Source organism: Bos indicus, chromosome 1 (genome assembly GCF_029378745.1).
Source record: "Bos indicus isolate NIAB-ARS_2022 breed Sahiwal x Tharparkar chromosome 1, NIAB-ARS_B.indTharparkar_mat_pri_1.0, whole genome shotgun sequence".
Lineage (NCBI taxonomy): Eukaryota > Metazoa > Chordata > Mammalia > Artiodactyla > Bovidae > Bos > Bos indicus.
This window is the reverse complement of record NC_091760.1, coordinates 37872938-37899722: the sequence shown is the minus strand read 5'-3', so window position 1 is coordinate 37899722 and position 26785 is coordinate 37872938. Positions and strand designations below refer to the sequence as shown.

General features: G+C 35.7%; 1 protein-coding gene across 2 annotated transcripts in view; it reads right to left on the bottom strand.

Annotated features, from left to right (window-relative positions):
* The window catches only part of EPHA3 (EPH receptor A3), a 405754-nt gene that overhangs the window by 366288 nt on the left and 12681 nt on the right, over positions 1 to 26785 (bottom strand). For both annotated transcript variants that reach the window (XM_019965680.2, XM_019965731.2), the window contains exon 2: positions 15720 to 15784. In XM_019965680.2, coding sequence (XP_019821239.1) covers positions 15720 to 15784 — 65 coding nt within the window. The remainder of the gene's footprint in view (positions 1 to 15719; positions 15785 to 26785) is intronic.

The following is a 26785-nucleotide window of genomic DNA, read 5'->3' as shown; positions in this document are numbered from 1 at the left end:
AAACTCTAAAAGTTTATTATATGACTTTCTGCATCTGTGACCTTCCATTTGAAAATTTAATCTTCATAGAATCTATATTTCTCTGTAATTTAGAAATTATAACATTGGGGCAATGATACAGAATTTCAAATGCAAAAGCACATAAGATACTAATAGGTATATTATGTGTTACAGATGTATATCTGTGAGTGTGCATATACATACATAAATATAAATAAATATGTCATCCACTAGCAATACAATTCATATCTATAGTAGTACTGTTCAACAGTTGATTCTGAAGAACTCTAAAAGTCAAGAAACTTCAATCTAGGAGAAATTAAGATACATATCAGTTATCATCAGTAACACGCAATATCATAGAAATTACCCTAAAATTCTCCATATTCTATATCCTGTTGACACCATTTCTTTCTTTTTTTTAAATATAACTTTATTGGACATCATAAATGACCAATATCCATAACTTCAATTCTATGCCGTGCCAGATATCTTTCTTGGATGACCTTAATAAACCAACTGTTCTTTGCAGCTCTATTGTAAGTCCACAGAGTGAACTTCCTAATTTCTAGACTGCTGAACAATTTTCCATTAAAAGAATTCCAACCCTCTGACATGGTGTATGAGGCTCTTCACAATCCGGGATAATTCTGTTTTTCCCTTCACAAATTCCATGTTCTGCTTTTCTCTACACTACTTTCAGAATACATGCGCTACATTTTTTTTTCTCAACATACAATGCTATTTTATAGTCTGTGTTTTGTGTATGTGATGTCCAATCACATATACGTGGTAAATTACTATTTGTCTTTAAATCTTCGCATACTTTACCCTTGACATAGTTTACTCTGACTTGCGTTAAGCAGAGCTGATGACACATACTACAGTATTATTGAATCACTGTGTATCTTAATTGATGACTATCACTCTATTGTAGTTACTGCTCCATGCATTCTCTTCTACCAGATTGTTTGTCAAGGAAATGGCTTCATTAACTCTCTTACAATAGGCAGTATAGAATAATGGTAATGTACATAATGTAAAAAGTCAGACTACCTGGTTTTATGTACTTTGGCCACCTCACGTGGATAGTTGACTCATTGGAAAAGACTCTGATGCTGGGAGGGACTGGGGTCAGGAGGAGAAGGGGATGACAGGATGAGATGGCTGGATGGCATCACTGACTCGATGGACGTGAGTTTGAGTGAACTCCGGGAGTTGGTGATGGACAGGGAGGCCTGGCATGCTGTGATTCATGGGGTCACAAAGAGTCGGACACAACTGAGCGACTGAACTGAACTGAACTGAACTCTCTTACAATAGGCAGTATGGAATAATGGTAATGTACATAATGTAAAAAGTCAGACTACCTGGTTTTATTCCTGACTCTGTCAGTTACTAAGTGCATGATCTTGTTTAGTTATTTAAATTTGGAGGTGGGGTTTATTTTTTCTGTAAAATGAAAGTAAAACATTGTAAGACTGTTGTGAGATTTAAACAAGTTGACATATGGAAAGTACTACAAATAGAGCACAGCACATTGTAGAAATATTAGCAATGGGTATTGTTTTTTGCATCTTTTACTGCCTATGATAGTACTAGGACATAGCAGGAGCTCAGGCAGTTACTAAACAGGATGAATAAATTCCAATACACTGAAGCTTGTGCAAGCCCTGTTTATACCACATAAACTATTCAGAATTCGATTCCAATAAATAATGTGACTCCACAGAATTTCCTTTCTAAAATAATGTTAGCATCTTTAGTTCTTCCTGTAGTGTTTACCACTACAGAGATTATCTTTGAATAGGATCATATATTTCAGAAATGAAGAAATATTTATTTTAGAGGAGATTATTACCACAAAATATCTCTTGGGTTATAAAACCCCTGCCCTGATTTTTACATTCTAGTTTCCAAAGTCTGCTGAAAAACTAACTTGCTATCCTAACTTATAATTATCACATTACAGAAAGCTACATAAGAATGCCATATATTTCTATAAAAATATTCCATAAAAATTACTGTTGAGAAGGCAAAAATATTGCTAATAATTTTGAGATGTTTAAAATCTTGAGGATTTATTGCTTAGAAGATAACACATCTAAGCCTTCTATCTGAAGACTAGTCACATTAAAGCGACGTACAAATTTTTTTAAAAGATCTCAAAACAGTCATTGGTTCTTATGAAAACTAAGAGTAAATGAGATTTGTTTTGATTATGAGCCAACATATAAAACTACTCTTTTGACGCAAGTACAGTTATATTTGAATCTAACCTAAAATCAATTTTTAGTTGTCAGAGAATGAGTTAAGAATTTTTAGGCAGAAAGTGACAACTCAGTCCCTGGATCATAAATCAAGTTGTGATGAGAGGATAGGGATACATGAGAGAATTGAGAGCTAATAATAATCCTATACAACCCAATTTTCCTCTTGGCCTTATGAAAGATCAGCATTTTTCAACTGCTGAGAAAAGAGCACAGCGCTGACTGATGTATCCCAAGATTTGGTTATTCTTTAGGGTACTGTAAGGCAAGACATTCAGACACAATAGTCCTGAAATTCTGTGCAATGTAGTCTCTTCAACATTAAATCACATAATCTTGAATTTTTCTTTGGTACTGTCTTCAGAAAAGACAGAGAGGATTAATGAAAGACCACTAAACAGACCCAGAGAACAATGACTTTGAGGATGACCTTGAGGGTCCTTGAGCTTCAACTGCTTGTTTGTGTAATTAAGGAATTGCAGTAGATGATTTCTAAAGTTCCTGCTGGCTCCAAAATTGATTACTCATTCAAATATATGCTACCGCTCCAAATAAGATAAAAATATGCCCCCTTTATAAGAAAGTGAAGCAGCTCTATCAACAAACATTTTCACAAAATTCTATACAGTAATCTTTGGTTTAAGACTACATTGTTACTTGTTTTTCAACACTCAAGAGAATGAGTAAATTGAAATTATACAGGTTCTACTTTAAAAACTGATTACCCAGCACATCCACCCATTCAGGATAGACATGACAAACGGTTTTATAGCACAGTGTACAAAATTGATTCATATCATCCATGAGCTTTAAACTCCATCGAAGACTTTTGAGAAGATCGATGTTCATGACTACCAGATGCCTTGATATTCACGGTACTGAGTAAGTATCCAAGTGTAGACTAAGAGTTAAGGTTCTTTGAAACCACCACGCTGTTTCTCTCCTCTCTTCCTGCACTAGCTGAATCTCCTTGGTTGCTGGATTCATGGTCTTGTCTCTTTATGTTGAGAAAAAAGATCACTCTTTACATTTGTCTAAAGTTTGAAAAATTCCAGACAAAGGAGCCTGATGGGCTACTGTCCATAAGGTCTTGAAGAGTTGGACATAATTGATTGACTGAGCACGCATGGGCTACAAAAACTTTAACTTATTCTTAGCCCTACACCCAAAAGAAAATTAACTGGTATTGTCACTTGGAAGGGAAATTTGATTACATTTACCAAGCATCTTATGCCCTTTTTTACCTTTTGCTTTGTCTTCCTTAGTTCATTAATTTTTCTTCTGTGGAGTTCTGCAAAGGTCTTACAATTTACACAGTACACCAAATTTGGTTTCTCTTTATTTTATGCCTTTATTATAAAAATGATCTATTAATAAAAATTCTTTTTTTCTAAATATCCCTTCTTGGAGTGTCAGCAAGATAATGAAAATTTAGCCTATGCCAAATCACTAAGATACATAATTAGAAGAATAGAGGGCTGACCCTTGGTTTCCATAATCTATTCTGAGAACTTTTACAGTGATTTCCGACTGCTTTTTCTGACTCCTGTCTGTTCTTTGATTACAACAGTCTCCATAATCACCTCCATAATCGCTACCAACAAAGCTAGTGGAGGTGATGAAATTCTAGTTGAGCTATTTCAAATCCTGAAAGATGATGCTGTGAAAGTGCTTAACTCAATATGCCAGCAAATTTGGAAAACTCAGCAATGGCCACAGGATTGGAAAAGGTCAGTTTTCATTCCAATCCCAAAGAAAGGCAATGCCAAAGAATGCTCAAAGTGAAAGTGAAAGTGAAGTCGCTCAGTCGTGTCCGACTCTTTGCAACCCTGTGTACTGTAGTCTACCAGGCTCCTCTGTCCATGGGATTCTCCAGGCAAGAATACTGTAGTGGGTTGCCTTTTCCTTCTCCAGGGGATCTTCCTGATCCAGGGATCGAACCCCGGTCTCCTGCATTGCAGGCAGACGCTTTAATCTCTCAGCCACCAGGGAAGCCCCAAGAATGCTCAAACTACTGCACAATTGCACTCATCTCACATGCTAGTAAAGTAATGCTCAAAACTCTCCAAGCCAGGCTTCAGAAATATGTGAACCATGAACTTCCAGATGTTCAAGCTGGTTTTAGAAAAGGCGGAGGAACCAGAGATCAAATTGCCAACATCCACTGGATCATCGAAAAAGCAAGAGAGTTCCAGAAAAACATCAATTTCTGCTTTATTGACTATGCCAAAGCCTTTGACTGTGTGGATCACAATGAACTGTGGAAAATTCTTCAAGAGATGGACATACCAGACCACCTGATCTGCTTCTTGAGAAATCTGTATGTAGGTCAGGAAGCAACAGTTAGAACTGGACATGGAACAACAGACTGGTTCCAAATAGGAAAAGAAATACATCAAGGCTGTATATAGTCACCCTGCTTATTTAATTTATATGCAGAGTACATCATGAGAAATGCTGGGCTGGAAGAAGCACAAGCTGGAATCCAGATTGCCGGGAGAAATATCAATAACCTCAGATATGCAGATGACACCAACCTTATGGCAGAAAGTGAAGAGGAACTAAAAGGCCTCTTGATGAAAGTGAAAGAGGAGAGTGAAAAAGTTGGCTTAAAGCTCAACATTCAGAAAATGAAGATCATGGCTTCTGGTCCCATCACTTCATGGGAAATAGATGGGGAAACAGTGGAAACAGTGTCAGACTTTATTTTTGGGGGCTCCAAAATCACTGCAGATGGTGATTGCAGCCATGAAATTAAAAGATGCTTACTCCTTGGAAGGAAAGTTATGACCAACCTAGATAGCATATTCAAAAGCAGAGACATTACTTTGCCAACAAAGGTCCATCTAGTCAAGGCTATGGTTTTTCCAGTAGTCATGTATGGATGTGAGAGTTGGACTATGAAGAAGGCTGAGCACCGAATAACTGATGCTGGTGTTGTGGTGATGTGGTGTTGGAGAAGACTCTTGAGAGTCCCTTGGACTGCAAGGAGATCCAACCAGTCCATTCTGAAGGAGATCAGCCCTGGGATTTCTTTGGAAGGAATGATGCTAAAGCTGAAACTCCAATACTTTGGCCACCTCATGTGAAGAGTTGCCTCACTGGAAAAGACTCTGATGCTGGGAGGGATTGGGGGCAGGAGGAGAAGGGGACGACAGAGGATGAGATGGCTGGATGGCATCACCGACTTGATGGACATGAGTTTGAGTGAACTCCGGGAGTTGGTGATGGACAGGGAGGCCTGGCGTGCTGTGATTCATGGGGTCACAAAGAGTGGACATGACTGAGCGACTGATCTGAACTGAACTGAGCTTATAATCACCTCTTTAAAATATGGCCTTTGAATAATCTCCAACATCTTTAGTGGGGCACATAAAATCTATTATAAGCTGATCTCAATAACTTTCTAGGAATGTTTCATAGTCATTTTCCAGACAACCTTAAATTCAAGTAACTCTTTGATGGGGAATTTTCATATTCCTTATTCCAATTTCACTATCACTTAATTTATGGTTTTTCTAGTCTTTTGGCTTTAATGTTATCTCTCTTTTCATGAGCAATGGATGAAAATGCATAAATATCTTCAGCATTTACAAATACTCAAGCTACTACAATCAACTCAAACCAAACTCCAAGATTACATAAGAGAAACTTGAGAATGCCAAAATGAATTCCTGTTACAAAAGTTCTAAGAATAGATTCCTTGAGTGGCTAGTAAAATGCCTATTTTTCCTGCTATGTGTTTATTGTAATATCCTAAATTTTAAAATATCCAGAACTATATTTATCATGAATTATGCATAATGCTACATCAAGAGTTTGGAAAAAACTATAGCACAGCACCATATCAAGTAGAAGTCAATTATGTTCATAAGTAATATCTGCTTCATTATAGCAGATAATGATTTTCTAGCACAGTGATTCCAAAGTTGAATAGCATGAAAATTACATGGAAAGCCTGTGAAAAAACAGATCGCTGAAACCTGATCCCAGGATTTGTAACATAGTAGTCGGTCTTAGAAGCCCAGAATTTTGCATTTCTAATAATTATTGTTTAAAAATTAAAAACAATTTCAATATATTAGTTTATATAGATATAGCTATATATGTCTCTATAGTTTAATATATATGTATATATGTAGTTTTATATAACTGTATATACATAACATATATGTGTGTGTGTGTGAGTTGTGTATGGTAAGCTGCCTTACTACCAGAATGAATAAAACAAACTTGTAAACAGGCTATTCAGAAAATTGAGTATACTATCCCCCTTGATGTTTTTCTTCTTATGTCCCATTTGTAAAAGGGGTAAATAATGTTAGCAAGTCCCAAGAAATCTGGGCTATTACATTGATAATTCTTCTTCGTATAACATTTCCTGAGTAAAGTGAACATCACTAGCAAAAAACAAACAAAACTGATAGTAATCAGTGAGCTACGAAGTTTGCAGAAATACTTGAAGTGGCTTGTGTTGTAAATGTTATAACTTTAAATGTTCTCAGGTCCAATGGCTATCATTTGGGACATGGGACTTATTTAAAAAGTGTTTTACGCCGTATTTTTTTTACAGGCCAAATTTAATTTCTTTAAAAAAAGAATCTTTCAAAAGAAATGAAACACCAGTGAATAATAAACCTAAAGGTCAAGACCATTAATTTATGAAATTAAAAAGAAAATATTTAAGGAGTAAAGTAAATAAGTAAAACTTTTGGGAAAATTATGATTTTTATAAATTCCCATCAAAATTCTTGACTTACACTTAATGAAATGACAGAATGGAAATTCGTCTCCATTGGAACACATATGCTACATTTATATCCTATATTCAAATGAATACTTGGAAACTTGAAAATATAGCATTTGTTCTAAGTATGCTCTTTATTTTAAGGGAGCTGGACATTTCCTAGCAATACAAAAATTGATATCTAATCTGCTATATACCTTTTGTGCATGTGTCAACAAATTTAATGTAAAATAAGTATGAACACCATTCTTTTTTAAGTTTAATATCTATATTTTGGTTATTCTTACTTTAATAATTTCTTTTTTTATCAGAAAGTTCTTTCACTTCAAGTTGCACAAAGTGAAATATTTTGGTGCTAAGAAAGTTGTTATTTTTATAAAATGCTATCAATATGACAAATCACTAGAAGCAAAATTTTATTGTCAATTTGAATTAAAAAAAAACAAATATGAAATAAACATAATAAATTTATTAAATATTTAAACATTCAAATTAGACATAAAATTATTTGTGTATCTTAGCTTTTTATTTAACTTTATAGTTACTTATGTTAAATGATTAATATCATTTAAATGTTAAATATCACAAAGCACAAATTTGTGGGTAAAGCCGAAATAAAGAAAACCCATTCAAATATGTTTCAAGACTCCTTTCCTCTAAACCCAACAAGGCTATACATCAAAGCAAAAAAAAAAAAAAAAAAAGTATATCACATGTCATATTTAAAAAATTCTAATTCAATCCCCAAAATACAAACAAGCACTGTTTTGATACAGACAGGAGGATTTATACAGAAATATACAACATTATCAATGAAAAATATTTCTTTTTCTTTAAACACTAACATCATTTCTGATAAAATAGACACAAGATAACATTTTAAATTTTATAAATTTAATATTGCTAGAATAAATTCTATTTTTGTTGATTTCTACCACTTATTCACCTTCCACCTTATTCTATAGTGTATTTTGCTTCAAGGAAAGGTTAAAAAAGACCTATAAAACTTTGTCATGTTTTTCTAATTAATCGGACAACCTTCCTTGAAAGGTCAGCACAGTAGGTGAAAGTGAACATAAAGTATATATATAATAATATATATAAAATATATAGCATTGTTCATCCTAGGCAGAAAAATTTTAAATGACCAAGAATCATATATGTCAAAAATTTTATTTTCCTGGATGTACTATTCAGCATAGGAAGCAGACTTTGAACTGTGATTCACAAAGGCAGAGTCCCAGGTGGTTATCATTGACACCCAGTTGTCAACATATTCTTCCTGCATTTCAGACACCGTTCATAAAATTAAAGGTAGAAATCCGGTAGATAAGACTTTTAGAACCCAGACTTCACAAATAGCAATAATTCCAATATTGAAGGCAAATTATACTATATTAGAGACTTGTTTTAGAGAGTACTTTTATTATTTCCATTATTCTTGATGATTCACTCAATTCTAAATATTTCTAGTTTCAGGTAACTGGAATTTATTTGCAGGATACCAGATTTTTACCCCTAGACAACAGCCTATATAATTTTCAGTATACAGCTATCCTAAGCTACTTTTCTTTTTCAGTTAACTTCCAGTGCATAGGCTTGTAGTATTTTCTAAATATGTTTAACTAAGTAGATCTGCTAGTACAAAAAATAATATATGTAATATAGACATAGATGTATATCTATACTATTTTATATATATATTTATATATTACATAAGTACATCTGTAATATATACTCATACATATGTAATATATACACTATAGTATGTGTAATTTTACCTAAGTTATGCCATTGAAAAAAGAGTGAAATCATTAACAGATCCCATCTAAAACAACAGATTGGAACATCAAATTTTTCTTAACAAATGCACAACCAGTGTTAGTTTCATCGTTCTTTACTTATCCAGGTAATTTAAATTTATGGGCAATCAATCTAAGAAACTTAAATGGGAGAAAAACGGAGAATTTCATGAAATGGGAATTGGTGTCAAAGAACTTTCCATTTCCAGGCTGAGATACATATCAGTGAAATAACTGCAATAACATATAACTACAAGCTGAGGCGGTACAACAAAGAACAAGGCAGATGAGCTAATAAGTGTTATATCCTAGTCTTGGGGGTGGCAGGTGGGTGGCATATGAGAGTTAGAAGGTATCCCTGAAGAAGAAATATTAATATTTGAGGAAATTCTAACCACTTAGAAATTTAAACAAATAAATTGGACACCTGATTTACCTTATTTTTATTCTTTCAATTCTAAATTTCAAGATTATATGCAAACTTTGACCTGTGCAGATTCAATGAGATAACAATCATGTGCTGTTAATGGTAATATTTTGAGCTCTTAATTGAGAAGAGATATTAATTGGCACCCCAGGCAATACTATCAATTTCCCTTTTTCAAAATTCAACTCTAAGACATGGTGTAGACTGAGATTTGGACGTATCAATGAATTGACTATTCATTAGAAGGGCTGATGCTGAAGCTGAAACTCCAATAGTTTGGCCACCTGATGTGAACAGCCAACTCATTGGAAAAGACCCTGATGCTGAGAAAGATTGAAGGCAGGAGGAGAAGGGGATGACAGAGGACAAAATGGTTGGATGGCATCACCAACTCAATGGATATGAGCTTGAGCAAGCTCTGGGAGATGGTGAAGGACAGGGAAGCCTGGCATGCTGCAGTCCATAGGGTTGCAAAGAGTTGGACATGACTGAGCAACTGAACAACGGCAATTAATGAATTTAGCAGGTTTCGATTAGAATGGAAAAATTGTAAAATTTGTCTAAGATTAAGAAATGATATCTGTATACCTATTTTACATACATTTGTGTATATGTATATAGATAGATAGATAGATATACATAATTAGATATATAGGAACATCTCACTTGCCCAACTATCATTTACTCTAAAGTGCTGTGACTTAGAAATTACTGTTATGCCTCAATTAAATGTGAGGATAAATGCTAATGAAGGTTAAGAGGCTTGCATTAGATCATACAGCAATAAAAGATACAGCCAGAATCCAAATGCAGATGTGCCAATTCTACATGATGTGCTTATTCTATTTTACTATTCTTCCTGTTATCTTTGACATCATCTTAAAGCACAAAAAAAGACAACCTGGGAAAATACAGATAACATTGTAGAATAGAATTATGCATTGCCATAGCCTTCATTGAGAAATCAGGGTGTCTGACCAAGAGATAAAGCATTGCATCCTATCAGGATATCTTTACCTGGAAAGTATGAGAAATACAAAAAGAGTGGATTCAATAAGGAAAACATATGCTTCCACATAACTCAGTGGTTCTGAGATGTCAGGGTTCCTGGATGGTCTCTCTAATGCTCTCTGGCTCTACCTTTCTGGCCATTAAGGGAGTGCAGGTCCTCCAGACTGGACTCTGGGCCATTACAAAGCAAACCCAGAGGCACAAAGTACCTGGCCTCCCCCCATGTTTTTTTTTTTAAATTATTAATTGGAGGACCACAATTATAATATTGTGTTGGTTTTGGCCACACAATAACATGAATTAGCCATTAAGTATACACATATTCCCTCCTTCTTGAAACTCCCTCCAACCTCTCAACTTATCCCACCCCTCTAGACTGTCACAGAGACCTCCTATCTTTTTATTGGAAGGAAACTTTCCCAAAAGTCACTGGAGTCCTGTTCCAATCTCACTGGCTTTACATACTCTTGCCTAAACCAACATTGGAAAAATGACTTAATTATCATGATTTGCTCTCAGATGAACCAATACTCACCCTGCAAAGTAATAGAGGGATCATTTTCCAGGAACACATAGGGGGATGAAAACTTGAACCATTTCAGTGTTCCATCAGCAAAGAAAAACCAGGGAACAAATATTGGGTGAGCAACCAATGGGGTCTCTATTTGCCAGGAGACTGTTTTCTATTTAAGTACATTATCACTGTTAAGACAGCAATAAATAGCTAGGAAAATCTTTATGAAAAAATACCTAAAAGAATTGAAAGATGGAGGTGGTTTAATTATTTTTAAAATTTACAATTGCTGATTTTAAGACTTCTAATTTCACCCCACCCCTCCTTCAAATCTCTCTTAATTTTCTTCTCCTTAGTTGAGTTTATTTAATTGAGTCAAAGTTCTTGATTCCTTTATATTGCTTAACCATCTTACCAATACTATCCTAAGTGAAAACTATGTAGCCTATTTCCCTCTAATCTCTTCTCTGTATTCATACACTGACTAAGACATTTCAATCGACCAATCAATTTAAGTACTAGTCATGTGTAAACTATGGATTCTTTCTATATTATAATCCAACAATATGTATGGGCTTTGATATATGTTGATTATTCTCTAAATCAAAAAAATAAACTACTGAATTATTTACTAACACTTTTGAGTAATTAAACCCCAAATTCAAATGTTATTGATGTAATTCATAGTTTATAGGGCCAGAGAAGGTTAATTGCTTGTTTACTTTACTAAAGTGAACAAACAGTACCAGAAAATATCCATGTCAAAGAAAACTTTTTATTGAAAATGAATTGTAATGAATTATCATGACCCTCCTGATAATTTCAATTGACAAGTTTGAGTAATATTTCCATGAAATTTACTAAAGAAAACCAAAGTTTCACTAAACTTCTTCATAGATATTTTTCCCATACCTAATAATAAAGTACCAAACTGAGAGCTCAGATGATAAAGAATCAACTTGCAATGCAAGAGACCTGGTTTTGATCCCTGGGTCAGGAAGATCTCCTGGAGAAGGGAAAGGCAACCCACTCCATTATTTTTGCCTGGGGAATTCCATGGACAGAGGACCCTGGCAGGCAACAATCCATGAGGTCGCAAAGAGTCGGACATGACTGAGTAATTAACACAACACCATACTTTTCTACCAGGTTTCCTTTAAGATATGAAGCACTATTTTAAAATAGAGATAGAAATAATCCTCCCAAGAAAATACCATAAATCAATTCTAAGGTTTTATGTGTGAATATATCTCTGGAGAAGAGGATGACTAGGAATAGAAAATACTATATATGAAGGAATGAGCCACTCTTGACAATTTTCCCTCAAATAATAATTTTACATAGCTCAGGTGATGCAATCATTACATGAAAGACATTTCAAATTTGGGAAGAACTATTGGTCTATTTCTTAAAACTTATATTTAAAAAGATCTGGAATTTAGAGCTTCTGATGGAAGTATGGCTGAGACTTAAAGAAGTTGCTGAGTACCTTTAAGGTCTTTTCAGTGACCATACCTCCTGATGGATCACCATTATCCACCCGTTGAGTAGGGGTTTCTCAGCCTGGAAGCTGTCATTTTGCACCAGGTCATTCTTAGTTGAAGGAAGCCGTCATGTTCTTTGTAAGATGTTAAATTGGACCCCTAGTTTCCACACTAGATGCCAGTTGTGCCCTGCCCACCCAGTTGTGACAGCCAACATATCTCCAGACAAATATCCCCATGGGGCAAAACCAAAATTGCCTCCCCACTTGTCTACCCCCTCATCAGTTGAGAATCATCTCCCTAAATCAAAAGTACCATATTTTCTATGCCACTTGTCGAGTCAAACTCACAGAAACAAAGAATATAAAAGTGGTTGCCAAGGGGTGAGGGTGGGGAAAATGGGAAGGGGTTGGTAAAATGGTACCAACTGTCAGCTGTAGAATAAGGACTGAGGATCTAATGTATAACCTGGTGACTATAACTAACAGCACAGTATCATAATATTAAAATTTTCTAAGAGAGTAGAACATACATGTTCTCAGGAAAAAAAAAAAAAAAAACAGAAGAGAGTAGGATATTTAAGTGATTAAGTATTCTGTGACATCATTATAATATTTCCCTCCAAAGTTTATATTTTAGTTAACCTGAAAACAGATGCACTTCTACTTGTTAGGGTTAATTAATTAAAATAATAACTAGTTCAAACTTATTTCCGGCTATCACTTCATTTTTTATGGAAAACCCTGAGGCATATATATTACTACTGATTTAACTATCTATTCCTTTTAAAACTAAAACAAACACAAAATTCTTATATCCTAGTCAAATTGAAAATGGCAATGATTAGGCAATAAAAACAATAAATTGAATCTACAGGCACAAACAATCATACAAAGACATTAAATCCCAAACTTCAACTGACCATAGAGTTTTCAGTCAAGAATACCATTAGTATCTCAAAAAGAAATTAATATTAACATCACATTTTCTAAATTAGTGCTACTGCTGCATGGACATTATTACTACAAATGTACTACAAATCAACCCAGACAATAATTTACATATTTGGTTTTTCCTTTTCTCTTTTACTAAATCTTTTGGGACTTAAGGTATTATAAACATCACTATCTGTCATGGGGATGTTTTTTTTTTCCTCCCTGCTAGTTTTAATGATAAGCTTGGAGAGGTTGGCCAGCTATTTTAAGTCTATTTAATGCGTCTGAAATAGGGAAGTCACAGCTGCTAGATAAACCAGAAAAGCCATGAAGAAGAGGCCAGAACACCTGAGGTCAGCTTTCTGAGGCTGAAGGAGAGACTGAAAACTGTTCATGAGAAAACCATAAGTGATTCCTAGGAGAAAGGAGGTGGGAAATTGTGCAAGGGATGGGAAAAGTCAAGAGGCAAGTTACCCTTACCCTGAGGAGTGTTTCTTAAATTTAATGTGCTTTAATGTGAATCACCTGAGACCATGTTAAGAGGCAGATTCTGACTCAAAAAGGTTGGGGTGGGGCTGCATTTCTGAGAATCCCCCACATGCTGACACTGCTGATTGGTGCATGCACACTTTGCATGGCAGGTTTCTAGAACACCCTTCCCCATCGAACATATATATGGAAATAAAAGTGTTAACTTTGTTCATCATAAAATCTATGAGATAAACAGGTAAATGAATTCATTTCCCCAAATATTCAATATGAGAAATGTTTTCCTTATACCTTCTTTAAAGCAGAAAAAAAAAAAGAGAAAGAAGTAAACTGCTGCTTTGATATTTAAGTTAATTTGTTATTTTTAAAATATACTTTCTATTTATATTTATAGATATAAAGAATTAGTATGATTTTACTTTTCATATCTTCCTAGACAGCAATCATATCTTCTATGATATGTTATCTTATGGAGTAATGAAAAACTCAAACTTCTAAAATCAACATTATAGTTGAGTATGAGTTGGACAGTGAGTTTTAAATCACTTTTCCTCAATCCTGAGTTTCTATTCATTTGTTATGACTACTCAGGATGTGTTTTATCTTAACCATTTGATTCCTTTTGCACCTATGGGAAAACCAAATGTTGGCTTACTTCATACTCTCCCTTTCTGAGCCACGAACCAAGACCTGATTATGTGATAGGTTTTGGCATTATGTCAATGTCAAGGTGCACCAGAAAGAGAAGCAGATACAAGACGACAGATAGATGAAGTATCCCTGATGCAAAACATCCATTGGTGAGGAAGAAACTGCTAGTAAAAATTAGTATGTTTAGGCACAGAAATCGAAAGACTGAACACCAAGTCAAAGTAATTATAACCTCTTTGAAAAGAGGATGGTGCAGGAATAAAATAAATAGGAATATATTCCTTTTTTCCTACGACAACTATTTCAAAATAGCACTTTGTATTTTCTACAAGCTATCCTTGGACACAAAACATGTATGTTTAGGCATTTTTTTGTAGTTTTTTAGGAAGAAGAATTTTCCAAATGTATGAGCCTCTTTTTTTTTCTGAAACAAAGAATGTATGACAGAAAACCACAAAATACTGCAAAGCAATTATCCTTCAATTAAAAAAAGAAAAGGAAAACTTTCTCACACAAAGAATCATCATAAACGTTTGGGTCCCAAAATGGCATACACTTTAGTAACCTGTGTCTGGTTTCATAACATTAAAGGTATATACAAAGCTTAGAATTTAAAGGCAGCCATATTTCTCCTGGCTTTCCAATTGGTGCTAGTGGTAAAGAATCCACCTGTCTATGCAGGAGATAGGAGAGGCAGTTCAATCCCTGGGTTGGGAAGATCCCCTGGAGGAGGGCATGGCAACCCACTCCCGTATTCTTTCCTGGAGAATCCCATGGACAAAAGAGCCTGGTGGGCTATAGTTCAAAGGGTTGCAAGGAGTTGGACAGGACTGAGCAACTTAGCAAGCATACATATTTTTGGTAAATAAAATGCCTAATTTTAAACTGACCTAGACAAATTGAAGACATTTTAAGCAAGGGAATGACGGCAACGCAGGTTTATAGTCTTGACAAATACATCCTACCCTACTTGGAATTGTCTCCACAGTTTATTTTAAGGCTACAACTCCAGAGGTGACCATCTCCAAATACACATTTTCCACATCACTTAAAATTTGTGAAGTCTCTTCTCAACTCACTGATTCTGACTGCATCACAAAAAGATGTTAGGTATCATGCTTAGATCATCTGCATGATGACAGTAATAGTCAAACCATTTATTTTAGTTCATTCAAGCTATGGATAAATTCAGAAGAGGAAAAAAAAAACTTCCAAACGCTCGATAGTTCCACTGGACACAAATATTAAGCTGTGTTAGTCCATGTATTGACTACAGTGATAAACATAATTTCTCATCAGAAGTATAGGAATTCCTGTTCCCAATAATCCTAATCTCTAAGAAAGGCAATGCATAGAATTGTGTTCCTTTCAATAGTTAACCAAACTCACCCCATGTGACGGATAGGAGATCCATCCCAGCTCCCCTTGAATGGTTTTTGAATCCAGTAAATTGACTGAAAAAAAAAACACATGTACACAAACACAGTTAAAAGGAATGAATTCTATTTAACTCTGTCATATTGATGTGTGTGTTGCTGAAATGACATGTTCAAAAAACATGACTCTGCTCATTCTCATTATATGTGTATGATTGATATAAGAAGGGTATTACAAAGAAAAGAAATAATAGGGAAAAGTAAGGAACCAGAAGTTTCTGTGACTTTTTTTTAAACTGTTTATGTTTGTTTATAAATATATTCAATATACTGACAGAATAATTTCAGGTTTAAAGAGGACACTATAAAAATGCAAAGTAGGAAACATTAATGCAAACAAGAAATCAAAGTAACTGCAAAGACCATTAAATTTGATAAATTGACATATGATTTCACTATAAATTAGTTAAATATGATTCCATAGTGAAACATATTTTTTACATATTTGATATGGCATCTTCATACTGTCCAGGCCAAATATATTATTCTGTAATGTGTATATTTTTAATACTGTATAAATTGTGTACTTATACATAATGAATAAAATGCTTAGCTACCAGTTTGAGGAAAAATCAAAGTAAAATTATGCATTATAATCTCACCTGTGTAAATCCTTACTTATTTAAAGAAAGTATTGTTACCCAAAGGCTTCAACAATTTTGCTCAGAATTTTCTGATAGTTATTAAGTCTGATAAATGATAAAATATAACAAGAATGTGACTACATTTTGAATATATTAAAAGAGAAAGGCAAATGATTTAAGCCCAGAAAGTATTAATTTGAAGTGCATTAAAATATAAAAAGGTACTTTATTAACAAAGGGCTTGTGTTGATTGTCAATTTGTTAAATAGTGGAAACTATGGTTTTACCACATCCTTCTTCTAAATTAGAAAATAACCCCATGATTGATTAATGGAAGATGCAAAAGAAGTTTACATAAAATATGAAGGCATTATTAACATGAACTAGAGAAGGTGAATCAATAAATATAATAAGAGAGACTTACTTTGAAAGGTTCCATATATTCATAAGTCAAAACATAACATTAATATAGGCAAAGTACATGTCCACATGCTGTCATAAAGTGTTTCATGATGCATGAAAAGCACCACTCTTTCTTTAATCATCCCATTTATTGTCTTACAAAGGAAACACTACACTTATAAAATGTTAAGAAAAAGAGTAATATGTGATTGATGTTAGAAATCTGATTTTCAAGCACTGATTTTAAAAGATATTTGGTTAGATGAAAAATATACAAGATGAGTATAAGAAAAGTTTCTAATCATTAAGTTAAAAAAGATAAAATTCTCAAAGTCAGATTCTCTGTTTTACAAGTAAAAACAAGCAAAAAAAAAAAAAAATCACAAAAACCGCCCCCCCTAAAGACTCGGACACGACTGAACGTTTGATCTGATCTGATCTGATAAACCTAATCTATTACACTGGAATTCCTTAATGATTAAACTTTTTTCCCCTCACAATAAGTTAATCCCAGTGAGAAGTAATTATATTTAGGTTGGAGAAGACTCTTGAGAGTCCCTTGGACTGCAAGGAGATCCAACCAGTCCATTCTAAAGGAATCAGTCCTGGGTGTTCTTTAGAAGGAATGATGCTAAAGCTGAAACTCCAATACTTTGGCCACCTCATGTGAAGAGTTGACTCATTGGAAAAGACCCTGATGCTGGGAGGGATTGGGGGCAGGAGAATAAGGGGATGACAGAGGATGAGATGGCTGGATGGCATCCCCGACTCGATGGACAAGAGTTTGGGTGAACTCCGGGAGTTGGTGATGGACAGGGAGGCCTGGCGTGCTGCAATTCATGGGGTCACAAAGAGTCAGACACAACTGAGCAACTGAAATGAACTGAACTGAACTGAAAAGAAGAAAGTTGTCGCATAGATTGCATAGTGTAATTTCCATAATAAAATTATTTCCCCAGATATCAGTTTGCAAATTAACAGTATGCTTAATTATATTGAAGTTATCTCTGAAAAATGATTCTTTAAAGACATCTACCAGTTAATGTTACAGATAATATTTTAGATTGAGCTCAGTTGCTCAGTTGTGTCCAACTCTTCAACTCCATTGACTGTAGCCTGCCAGGCTCCTCTGTCCATGGGATTTCCCAGGCAAGAATACTGGAGTGGTTTGCCATTTCCTTCTCTAGGGGATCTTCCCTACCCAGGGCTCAAATCCATGTCTCTTGTGTCCCCTGCATGGTCAGGAAGATTCTTTACCACAAGAAACACCTGGGAAGCCCAGAATCTCAGATTAAATCATGTTAAAGAATTTTTGCAAATATGAGAATACATCCTCACCTTTAAAGAATGTTACCAACATTCATTCTGATAAAGATACACCTACTTCAGTTGTTGTTTCTGTCAGTCATCAAGTGATTTCCCATTAGGTGATTTACACTCAGGGATTTGCATGGTAGAATCTGCAGGGCCAGGATTCTTAAATCATTAGATCATATTTGTAATATCTTTAGGGATTTAAATGATTCAAAGTTTTGTGTGTATGTAATAATTGAATATATACTAAATGATGAATATATGTCACTCCACATGCTAAGATGAATGGATGATTTAATTTCAATATTAATAACCAGAGGAAAAAAGTGTTTGAGGCAAGGAAAATGAGATTTAGTAAATTTAGTAAACTACTCATTGGAAGGTAGGTTATTTACTAAAGAACTATATCCTTACGTTTTCTCTGATGATAATGATGAGGGGGGAAAGACTAGATTAATCATATTAGCATTTGGTTTCTACTCAAAGGAGAAAAGCTAAGCCAAAAAGAATTGTATTGCATTGTCAATTAAAATTAAATGTGAGAGATTAATTAAATCTATTGCATTCACTCAGAAATTGAATTTTTAGTGCACTCTATTTAACTTGAATGAGGGAACACAAAATTAGCAGCATTACTCACGATTCTGATCCTCTGATCTATTAAACATAATAATGTCTGCACCGGTTATCTCACAATATTGCTATGATGATCAAATAATATAAATTTATTTAAAGCCACCTGAGATCTTAACATACTATATAGATTCAATGTTCTTGTAAACTTAGAATATTAACTAACAACAGTTCCATTTTGTCTTCTGAATTGTATTGAAAATCAACCGTCAATATATATAGCCTAATAGAGAAGAAAACAGGCATCAAAATTCTTTTCAAAAGCACTTATTTGGGGTTTATAAAGTGTCTTTTGTTTATAGATAAATAAGAACAACACAACCTAAGAATTCTAGCTGTGTTAAAGTAATGACTGTTAGACTGAAACTTGCCGTGATATAAACCTCCAGTCTGCTGTGATCAGTTGTATAGCAATCTGAGTGTAGCATAATTGAGATAAGAAGAGAAAGTTAATGTAATTTGAAAGTCAATCTGCTGTGAGCAATGTCTCTGGATACACTGATCCAGAGTCATCACTCTAACCTTGCAATACGATGTCTTAATCCTCACAATGACACAGGCAAGAACATCAGTTACTAATGCTTTTCTCTTGCAAAAATGATGGCGACCTAATCACAATCTAAGGGGTACTGTTTAAATGCCAGAGCAGATAGAATTGTGATGGACAAATATATTGTAGTTTGAGTTTTAGTAACAATGCATAACACGAAAAGTTTATTTTAATTGCTGAAAATTTTGCATTTACAATGATCAGTTTTAACAAAAAAGAGTCCAGTAATTATATTTAAGGGTAGATGGGAATAGATAGATAGACTAACTCTTTAATGACTGCCTCATGCCAGGTTATATGCCAAAGATACAAATGATCTCTTACCAGACCTCATATTCTAATAGTTTGATTTCCAAATAGTTTTGATTTGTAACAGAAAATATCTTAGTTCCTTAATTTCAAAATACTTTCTAGTCAAAGAGCTATGTAGCCTATATGAACTTCTAAAAGTGTTTGAAATTGGACATGTTTTGCAGTGTTCCAATCCACTTAGGTTGAGATATAAATAGAAACCTTTTGGCAAAAAAACACTGTGAAAAGTCTGGTTGGATATTGTTCTCAATGTCTTTCACATGCTTTATTTACTGTCTAGTCTTACTGCTTTTAAATAGACCAAAAAAAGAAAAGTGTATAAATAGGTGAAGGGGTTTACAATCATGAAAACAATAAGAGAGTCCTTACTCAGTCTCCTTGAACTGGCTTTCAGGTGGGCACGAAGGAGAGATTTGCTGGTCAAAGCAATGTGTGCTGTCTGATAGGAATTAGAAGGTGTAGAATTAAGCAGTGACAGATTTGATTTTCTTAGGCTCCAAAATCACTCTGGATGGTGACTGCAGCCATGAAATTAAAAGACAGTTGCTCCTTGGAAGGAAAGCTATGACAAACATAGACAGGGTATTAAAAAAAAAACAGACATCACTTTGCTGACACAGATCCTTATGGTCAAAGCTATGGTTTTTCCAGCAGTCATGTACAGATGTGAGAGTTGTGCCATAAAGAAGGCTGAGTGCTGAAGAACTGATGGTTTCAAATTGCAGTTCTGGAGAAGACTCTTGAGAGTCTCAAGGACAGCGAGGAGATGAAACCAGTCAATCCTTAAGGAAATCAACCCTGAGTATTCATCAGAAGGAGGGCTGCTGGAGGTGAAGCTCCAGTACTTTGGCCACCTGATGTGAAGAGCCTACACAATGGAAAAGAACGTGATGCTGGGAAAGACTGAGGTGAAAGAAGGGGATATGCAGCAGAAGATGAGATGGTTAGATAGCATCACCACTCAATGGACATGAATTTGAACAAACTCTGGGAGATACTGGAAGACAGAGGAGTCTGGCATGGAGTTCTAGAGTCCATGAAGTCACAGAGTTGGACAGGACTTAGAACTGAACAACAATGACAAGAATGAAGTAAAAGACTAAGAACAAAGTATAGGTTACAGAAGTATACGGTAAACTGGCTCACCTAGAGCCAGACATCCTGGAGTGTGACGGGGGGCCTTAAAAAGTATTACTATGAACAAAGCTAGTGGAGGTGATAGAATACCAGCTGAGCTATTTCAAATCGTAAAAGATTATGTTATTAAAGTGCTGCACTCAATATGTCAGCAAATTTGGAGAACTCAGCAGTGGCCACAGAACAGGAAAAGATCAGTTTTCATTCCAGTCCTAAAGAAGGGCAATGCCAAAGAATATTCAAACTACTGTACAGTTGCACTCATGTCATAAGCTATCAAGGTTATATTAAAAATCCTTCAAGCGAGGCTTCAGCAGTACATAAACTGAGAACTTCCAAATATACAAGCTGAGTTTAGAAAAGGCAGAAAAACCAGAGATCAAATCGCCAGCATTCATTGGATCACAGAAAAAGCAAGGGAATTCCTGGAAAATATCTACTTCTGCTTCATTGACTATGCTAAAGCCACTAATTGTGTGGATCACAAGAAACTGTGGAAAATTCTTAAAGAGATGGGAATAGCAGACCACCCTACCTGTTTCCTACAAATTTATGTGTGAGTCAAGAAGCAAAAGTTAGAACTGGACGTGGAACAACAGACTGGTTCAAAACTAGTAAAGGAGTATGACAAGGCAGTATATTGTCACCTTGTTTATTTATCTTATATGCAGAGCGCATCGTGGGAAATGCCAGACTGAATGAATCACAGCTGGAATCAAGATTGCTGGGGGAATTATCAACAACTTCAGATATGCAGATGATACTGTAATAGCAGAAAGTAAAGAGGAACTAAAGAGCCTCATGATGAGGGTGAAAGAGGAGTCAAAAGCTGGCTTAGAACTCAGTATTCAAAAAACTAAGATCATGGCATCTAGTCTTATCACTTTATGGCAAATAGAAAGGGAAAAAGTGAAAACAGTGACAGTTTTCATTTTCTTGGTCTGCAAAATCACTGTGGATGGTGACTGTAGCCATAAAATTAAAAGACAGTTGCTCCTTGGAAGGAAAGCTTTGACAAACCTGGGGGGCATATTAAACAGCAGAGATATCACTTTGCTGGCAAAAGTCCGTATAGTCAAAGCTGTGGTTTTTCCAGTAGTCATGTACGGATGTGAGAGTACGACCATAAAGAAGACTGAGCACCAAAGAATTGATTCTTTAGAACTATGGTGCTGGAGAAGACTCTTGAGAGTCCCTTGGACAACAAAGAGATCAAACCAGTCAATCCTAAAGGAAATCAACACTGAATATTCTTTGTAAGGACTGCTGCTGAAGCTGAAGCTCCTATATTTTGGCCACCTGATGTGAAGAACTGACTCACTGGAAAAGAGCCTGATGCTGGGAAAGATTGAAGGCAAAAGGAGAAGAGGGTGGCAGAGGATAAGATGGTTAGATAGCATCACCAACTCAATGGACATAATACTGAGTAAACTCAAGGAAATAGTGAGCCTGTTGTGATGCAGTCCATGGGGTTGCAGAGTCAGACAGGACTCAGCGACTGAACAACAACAGTAAAACTGGCTTAGATTGGTTTTAAGTGCTTCTGGAAAGAAGGAAATCTTGCTGGCATTCCTACCACTGATCTTTACTATCACTATTCCTGGCTTAATTATGGATTTTAGATGCCCAGGAGGCTTGCTTTCTCTTCTCTCCCCACTCTCTATTATAATGAAGAGACAGAATCAAATGTCTACTCCTTTGCTCACTGGCATTGTCAATGTCATGAAGAATTTTCTGTGTCAAGAATTTACACCATCTTCCCTTCTTACTACTAAGAATGCATTAACGCTTTTTAAAGGACTCAGCCATTAAAGTACGTTTTTTCAAACAAATGTTTTCGGTAAGGACAGATGAAAAACTATAGTATAAATTTCTGGAGTTCTACTTTTAAAGAATTATTAATACACCAAGATTTTTTCAAGAGCATTTTAAAATTTTGATTCATAGTGGCTATCTGCTCACTTAGACTGAGTTAAACAAACATTCTCCTTTTACAAATTAAGTGCTGCAAATATACAGACAGTTCAAAATAATTTGCAAAATTAAATATCACAATTTCTTACTGAAGTAGAAGATTCTTTCAATTATTTAATAATATATATATATACACACACATATATATATGTATATATATACACACAAACATGCTTTGTGATAATGCTATAGTTGCATTTTACGAAAACATTTAGAAACTTCAAGGTGAACAGTAGGGTTTAAGGGCCAAAGAATTTCAGACTTATAATAATAGACATGTTTTCTTGGAAAAACTTCAGTTATAATGTACTTTTATAACCAGTTGCAAATAACTAGGCAATCACTACGGTAGAAAACAAACCCATCATTGATTATGTCTTTTTACTAAAAAATTACTTTTTCTTTCCTGTTTACAGCATCACTCTAATTGTCTCAGCTACATTTCTTGTACACTATTTATCTCTATTATTTTCATCACTTTCTGTTATGATGAAAAGTATAGCTTTTCTCTAGGTTACAGACAGCAGAATAATACTTTAATCTGATCCTTGGTTATACTTAAATGTCACAAATAGAAGTAAATGATAAAGGAAGTAATAAATTTTGAGCTCAGTGTTGTAATTCTCTATATATTACTCTGATCAATCATAACATGGAATCAAGAAATCAGGATGTATTTTCTGACAGGAGTCTACCAAAGCTCAGCTTTTCATTTTTACTGTTCATATTTGGGTATGCCATTGAGAAGAAATTTAAAGGTCAGTTTTATTAATAAACTTATCTATTGATATTTCAACATAACTTCTATCCACTAGGATTAACTATTCTTACTTAACAGTTCTGGTGGACTTCCTGTTTATATTTATTTCTACCTAAACATAAGATAGCATATTAAACAGCAGAGACATTACTTTGCCAACAAAGGTCCGTCTAGTCAAGGCTATGGATTTTCCAGTGGTCATGTATGGATGTGAGAGTTGGACTGAAAAAAGCTGAATGCTGAAGAATTGATGCTTTTGAATTGTACTGTTGAAGAAGATGGAGAAGGCAATGGCATCCCACTCCAGTACTCTTGCCTGGAAAATACCATGGATGGAGGTATTTCCTCCATCCTACCATGGAGGAGCCTGGTAGGCTGCAGTCCATGGGGTCACTAAGAGTCGGACACGACTGAGCGACTTCCCTTTCACTTTTCACTCTCATGCATTGGAGAAGGAAATGGCAACCCACTCCAGTGTTCTTGCCTGGAGACTCCCAGGGACGGAGGAGGAGCCTGGTGGGCTTTCGTCTATGGGGTCGCACAGAGTCGGACACGACTGAAGCGACTTAGCAGTAGCAGTTGAAGAAGACTCTTGAGAGTCCCTTGGACTGCAAAGAGATCCAACCAATCCATTCTAAAGGATATCAGTCCTGGGTGTTCTTTGGAAGGAATGATGCTATAGCTGAAACTCCAATACTTTGGCCACCTCATGCGAAGAGTTGACTTATTAATAGGAAAAGACTCTGATGCTGGGAGTGATTGGGGGCAGGAGGAGAAGGGGACAACAGAGGATGAGATGGCTGGATGGCATCACCGGCTCGATGGACATGAGTTTGAGTGAACTCTGGGAGTTGGTGATGGACAGGGAGACCTGGCATGCTGCAATTCATGGGTTCGCAAAGAGTCGGACACGACTGAGCAACTGAACTGAAACATAATGAAAGGGCTTCCCTGATATCTCAGTTGGTAAAGAATCCACCTGCAATACAGGAGACCCTGGTTCGATTCCTGGGTTGGGAAGATTTGCTGGAGAAAGGAAAGGCTACAAACTCCAGTATTCTGGCCTGGAGAATTCCATGGACTGTATCGGCCATGGGGTCCCAAGAGAGTCGGATACAACTGAGCTACTTTCAGGTTCACTTTCAAATATAATGAAAACATCTTTGTAATAGATCATTAGTATTCCATCTCACAGGCCAAAAATTATGAAAATGTTTTTAAAATGTAAATGAAGTCAACTATAATCTATTGTGTAGAGATAAAACTTTCTATAATCTTAAATTTTACAGGCATTTTGGGTCATAGAAGGATTAATTTATGGTAATTTCTCTATTAGGGTTTCCCTGATAGCTCGGAAAACAGAAAAGGTCCATTTTCATTCCAATCCCAAAGAAAGGCAATGCCAAAGAATGCTCGAACTACCGCACAACTGCACTCATCTCACATGCTAGTAAAGTAATGCTCAAAATTCTCCAAGCCAGGCTTCAGCAATATGTGAACCGTGAACTTCCAGATGTTCAAACTGGTCTTAGAAAAGGCAGAGGAACCAGAGATCAAGTTGCCAACATCCGCTGGATCATCGAAAAAGCAAGAGAGTTCCAGAAAAACATCTATTTCTGTTTTATTGACTATGCCAAAGCCTTTGTCTGTGTAGATCACAGTAAACAGTGGAAAATTCTGAAAGAGATGGAAATACCAGACCATCTGACCTGTCTCTTGAGAAACCTGCATGCAGGTCAGGAAGCAACAGTTAGAACTGGACATGGAAAAACAGACTGGTTCCAAATAGGAAAAGGAGTACTTCAAGGCTGTATATTGTCACCCTGCTTATTTAACTTATATGCAGAGTACATCATGAGAAACGCTGGGCTGGAAGAAGCGCAAGCTGGAATCCAGATTGCCAGGAGAAATATCAGTAACCTCAGATATGCAGATGACACCACCCTTATGACAGAAAGTGAAGAGGAACTAAAAAGCCTCTTGATGAATGTGAAGGAGGAGAGTGAAAAAGCTGGCTTAAAGCTCAACATTCAGAAAATGAAGATTATGGCATCTGGTCCCATCACTTCATGGGAAATAGATGGGAAAAAGAGTAGAAACAGTGGCAGGCTTTATTTTTTGGGGCTCCAAAATCACTGCAGATGGTGACTGCAGCCATGAAATTAAAAGACGCTTACTCTTTGGAAGGAAAGTTATGACCAACCTAGATAGCATATTCAAAAGCAGAGATATTACTTGGCCAACAAAGGTCCCTCTAGCCAAGGCTACGTCTTTTCCAGTAGTCATGTATGGATGTGAGAGTTGGATGGTGAAGAAAGCTGAGTGCCGAAGAACTGATGCTTTTGAACTATAGTGTTGGAGAAGACTCTTGAGAGTCCCTTGGACTGCAAGAAAATCCAACCTGTCCATCCTAAAGGAGATCAGACCTGGGTGTTCATTGGAAGGACTGATGTTGAAGTTGAAACTCTAGTACTTTGGCCACCTCATGAGAAAAGTTGACTCATTGGAAAAGACCCTGATGCTGGGAGGGATTGGGGGCAGGAGGAGAAGGAGACGACAGAGGATGAGATGGCTGGATGGTATCACCGACTCGATGGACATGAGTTTGGGTAGACTCAGGGAAATGGTGATGGACAGGGAGGCCTGGCGTGCTGCGATTCATGGGGTCGCAAAGAGTCAGACACGACTGAGCAACTGAACTGAACTGTACTGATAGCTCAGTTAGTAAAGAATCTGCCTGGAATGCAGAAGATGCTGGTTTATTTCCTGTGTCGGGAAGACCCGCCAGAGAATGGATAGGCTTCTCTATTAAATAACCAACTAAAATAGTAATGTATAATTTTTTAAAAAATTCTGTAGTGGTAGACATTTCTGTGAAAAACCTATTTGTGACATAGTATCTTAATGACTCATTTATGGGATATAAGCAGATTTATGGACAAGGTGATATACTATCAACTTTTCTTATTAGTTTTTCTTCTTAAACAATAATTTTGGATTAACTTCTATACAGGCAGGCCCCAATTAAAGAAGAAACAAATTAGCTGCCACATCTCATTCTTCGCCAACAGCAGGAAGAGTTTGTTGGAATGAAAACACAGTCTCATGGTAAGATGTCTGTGTTCTCATAACTAGACCAGCTCAAGGAAATAACAGAAATATGGACCAAAATTCCATTTGAAACTCAGATACATTAGTAAATGTTAACTCTATGCTGTTTTTAAAGTGTTAGAATTTTCTTTTTTTTTTATTATTAATCTTAAAAGTCTAAAGGTCACTCTGATTCCAGTACTTTTATGGAGAAAACAGCTATTAAAATATCCCTTGGGAATGTGTTCTTATAACAAAATAAT